The sequence below is a fragment of the Penaeus japonicus genome, unplaced genomic scaffold (genome assembly GCF_977035675.1).
Source record: "Penaeus japonicus unplaced genomic scaffold, GWHDUDI00000001_assembly GWHDUDI00000003, whole genome shotgun sequence".
Taxonomy (NCBI): domain Eukaryota; kingdom Metazoa; phylum Arthropoda; class Malacostraca; order Decapoda; family Penaeidae; genus Penaeus; species Penaeus japonicus.
In genome coordinates this window covers 38,659,479-38,664,035 of record NW_028234405.1, presented here as the reverse complement: position 1 = coordinate 38,664,035, position 4,557 = coordinate 38,659,479, and the positions used below count along the sequence as shown (strand labels likewise).

Genomic DNA, 4,557 nt, shown 5'->3' with positions numbered 1-4,557 from the left:
TATATAACAATTTATGTGTACATACAACTACTTTCTATTTTATGAAGTCTTAGCATCTACATATCTGACTTTACGCAAAACAAATGCAAAAGGCATTATTCAATTGCACTTACAATGGTTGTGATATAAAATCTTAAAACTAAGTAAATATTTTCTGTGTCTCACTCCTCATCAAAATGCAAAGCCTGCAATATCATCCATCCTTTGTGGATTCCCTCGCAGGATTTTGCATAATAATGACGGAAGAATACTTTCAAAAATACTTTAATTATTTAGTGCCAAAAGGTGAGCATAAGGAAGCTTCATACTTGCTTTTTAATTTGGATATACAATCTCTGCAATCTGAGCTACAAGACATTGCCTAAATTTAATATCAGAAGAAACAATTGATCCAATAGTCTATTTTGTATCTCTTCTTCTCAATTGGGCCTACATTCAATTCTAAAGAAAATACATGATCAAAACCATATAATATGAATTTGAGCATTACTCCTCCACACATACAGAAAATTGGTAATACAGATTACTAGTATTAGTAATGATTACATGGGTATCTTGCATGGCATATCAGCAAACATCAAAAAATTAAATGTAAATTGTTGTCTAAAAATATGAAGCCCTTTACTTTGAACCCAAATATCAAACTGTGATATACTGACCGACCATTGGTCCACCCGTGTTATCTGTAATTTATGTGGCCAAGAACAAGCCACAAGTGATAATAATATATTGTATGATAACAGGGGGGGGGGGGGGGGGGGGGGGGGGGGGGGGGGGGGGGGGGGTGAAAAAAAAAAAAAAAAAGGGGGTGGGGGGGGGGGGGGGGGGATTTTTTGGGGGGGGGGGGGGGGGGGGGGGGGTGGTGGGGGGGGGGGGTCTTTTTTGGGATTGGGTGTTGTTGTGTGGGTGGTGTTTTACAATGACTCCTCATAAATATATAAAGTAATATCAGGCTGAACTCCTAAGTATCTCACATGTTCTGTGTCAGGGTCTTCTGTATAGTTCTTTGCTAATGGAGCATTCAGGAATATCATCTTTCTGAATATAATTTACTAAAAAAAGTTCTAAACAACAGCTAAACATTCAGAAAACTCTGACACAAGCAACCACTTCTAAGCAGAAAAATACAATAGAGTGTGCCTTTGTAACCTATCTATTTACAAAGTGCTCTATCATGTACATCATAAATGTAATATTTCCTTGTATACCATCTTACTCATACCTTAAGAATCACAAAAAGAAACAAGTCAATGTGAAAAAAATGGAGAGAAATGCTAAAGCACATTGTGTGCCCCGCCAATCACTGTAAAAACCTGTAACTCTTTGAGGATGAGACGGTGACTAGAGGAACTCTGTCACTCTCAGCATTGGGCAGTTGGTCGCTGTCTTGACTCTCCCTTTGACCGCTATGCTAAGACGTGTGGACAAAGCCAAACTGCTACGTCAGTCAGGCCGAAGAATATCCTTTTTGGGGATGACTTCTATTACCAGAACCTGTTAAAATTGATGGTGATAGTTAAGGATAGACACATAATGATTATAATACAAACTAAATAAATAGATATGTAAAAATGTATTGAATATAATAAAATGCATTGTGAATATATGTAAAGTACAAAGAAAATAGATTTGAATCTTGGGAATATCCCTTTGAAAGCAGTTTCCAACAGATTTTGTTAGATTTGTTTTTATAAAGTAGATCTTGAAGACATTAACCCATTGCAAGTAGGTGAAAGTGCAAATCTTTTGCTGATGCCATTTACTTCTGTGACAAGAATTGCCATTGTATTTCTTTTGGAGAATATGGTTGATTGTTTTTCACTGCATGTTACCAATATCAGGTTCCAAAATAAGTCCATATGGTCTTACTAGCATATGTAAGCATAACAGCATGTAAATCATGGGTATTTCAGACTCTTGCAATCATTAACACAATAGAAGACTGAAAGACTTTGAGTTAATCAACCCACACTGGACGGGTGGTACAGTACTGTACCGCGCATTCAAAAGCCCAGTGGCCGGGCGGCACAGTATTGTGCCAGCCATTCAATTGATTTAGGCCTAATAATTCGAACGCCCCGGCATTGGGACATTCAAGGCTAGAATTCCCCCGTCGTGGATGGGTTAATTTCAATATTGATAACTGAGAGAAGCAAGCAAGATAGATATACAATCTAAAATAAGCAATAAAACAGACAAATGTCTTCATCCTGAAACTCCCAATGCTATTCACTTTTAATGTAAGGAGTATTCCAATAATACACTTCTTTTAAAAATCATTAACAATGAGCAGGATAAAAAAATATATATATATTATCTATGATGGATTTTGAAATATCAAGAAAATTAAAAGATAATTCAAGCTTAGATTACAATGCAAGTCAGTACAGAATGAAACTGAAAGAAGTTCTCAATAAATTTAATAGGATTTGAACCTGAACAATAAATATAAGAGACATGGAGGAAAACCTTGGCCTAATGAAGCCAGTAGTGTATGTATTATGTGCACTGTTCATTATGGGTTTTTGTTAGCTTGCCGTTTACAAGTAGGTGGGTCCACAAGTCACCAATGAGTCAATTATTAGGCCTAATAGGTCTTATTAATTTACCCTACTCCTTCAAATTTCAGGAGAAAGGTGTTCATTTTCATTACTATCATATCACTAACAATAAAAGAATAACTATAACATCATTAATTAATAACAACATTAACCCAATCCCAACGGGCCTGGCAAGAAGTGGCAACCCCCTACGAGAAGTGGCAACCCCCTACACCAGGCCTACGTAATATTGCATTGGGAACGTCACACTGGTGTGTTGCCCCGTCATCAGGCATTTAGCCGTGTCACACGGGTTTGACACACCATCATCATTGGGTTAATAACAATAATAGTAATAAAAAATAGGATTAGTAATGAAAATAATTTTTTTTTCTAAAATATTCAGAGGATAGGCTTAACCCATTGTCAGCGGATGGCATGATTTGCTGCCAAGGCAGAGTCAGTCATAGACACGGATGGCACCGTGCCATACACCATAAACCCACCACATGACTGTATACATATCTTATTAAAACTGCGACCAATGGGTTAAAAGGTGAGGCTAAGGGCACCTAGTAATCCTTCATTGAATAAGTATTTGTGGACCTATCTATTTGTAAAAAAAAATATATCTAAAACAAAACCACAATGGACAGCTCATGTTCCCAGTGGCAGCAGGTTAAAACTTCAGGATACCATATGACACGTAGAAAGGAGAGGGAAAGGAGCCGCATGCAAGGGAGAGAGAGGACATGAGTGAAGTGAAGAGAGGGAATGCAAATTAAGAGGGGAGAGTGGACATAAGTAAAGTTCAGAGAGAGAATATGAAAGAAAGAACAACATGAGTCAAGTGGACATGAGAGGACATGAAAATCACAGAAAAAAAACAGTGCCAGATATGATTACACATAAATTAAAACCAACATGGACATGCAAAATATTACATATAATAACAGCATGAAAAACATCTAAAACAAGGCACAAAGATAAAGGGAAAAAAAAAATAACAATAAAATAAAAATAAAAATAAAATATATATATATATATATTATATATACTAAATTTATATTAATATATAATCTTCTTTATATATATATATATATATAATGATATCTATTTCTAAATATTACTAAATAACAATAATAGTGGTAGTAGTATATATAACTACAGATATGATGATGATGATGATAATGATCAAATTGATCTAATGATAATGAATATTAACAACTAATACTAATAATATCAACTTCTTAACTAATGAGTGACAAAGGGAAAAAGAATTCTCCATTAGAATCACAAACAAAAAAGCAGAGAAACTAATGATGTCTAGGAAGTCTGCCCAACAAAGTAACACAAAGCAAATTGAGCTCAGCATTAACAACCAGCCAATTTGCTAAATAAGTGAAATCAGCAAAAGAGTGTGTATATAAGTTTGGGATTCTGATAATGATAGCATAACAGTTTGGTTATTAATATTTTCTATCACTGGTAACCTGATTTAAGTTGTTTTTTTCATACAGCATTGTAGATTTTGCCATATCCACTTTCACAGCTAAGCCCAGCAATGCTCAACTCTGATTGTTTATTGTGATTTGTTATCATGTGATCATGTTAATAAAAACTGTACAGAAATGTGGAATTCTTCAAGTCGCAGGAGTAATAACATTTTAGATTTCTATATAACACAGTCAGTAAAAGAGCATTGGTAAAACAAATTTGTATATATGAATCCATTATATGTGAATGGGTCATCATAACAGCAAATGATAGAGCCAAAATTGCCCCATCATTAATGGGTTAACACATATGAAGTGAATGACAAATCCTGATTTCAGAGGACATTCTTAATCATTATTTGGGAGACAATGAAATTATTCAGTATTCTCTTCATTCTAATTGCAAGAATCATTTCTATGCAAAATATGATTAACATCTACTACCATTTGGCAATGGAACTGGCTAGATATGCCTAAGTGAGATAGAGAGAGAGTGATGAGAAGGGGGAAAGAAAAAGAGC

The 4,557-nt window shown here is 35.1% G+C and overlaps 1 protein-coding gene across 1 annotated transcript in view; it reads right to left on the bottom strand.

The window, feature by feature from the left end:
* Positions 1-914: 914 nt before the first annotated feature.
* Positions 915-4,557, bottom strand: part of LOC122244935 (cysteine-rich hydrophobic domain-containing protein 2) — a 17,312-nt gene continuing 13,669 nt past the window's right edge. Inside the window, exon 4 of the mRNA XM_086532235.1 lies at positions 915-1,494. Within this exon, the coding sequence (XP_086388361.1) occupies positions 1,444-1,494 (51 nt within the window). The 3' untranslated portion in view covers positions 915-1,443. The remainder of the gene's footprint in view (positions 1,495-4,557) is intronic.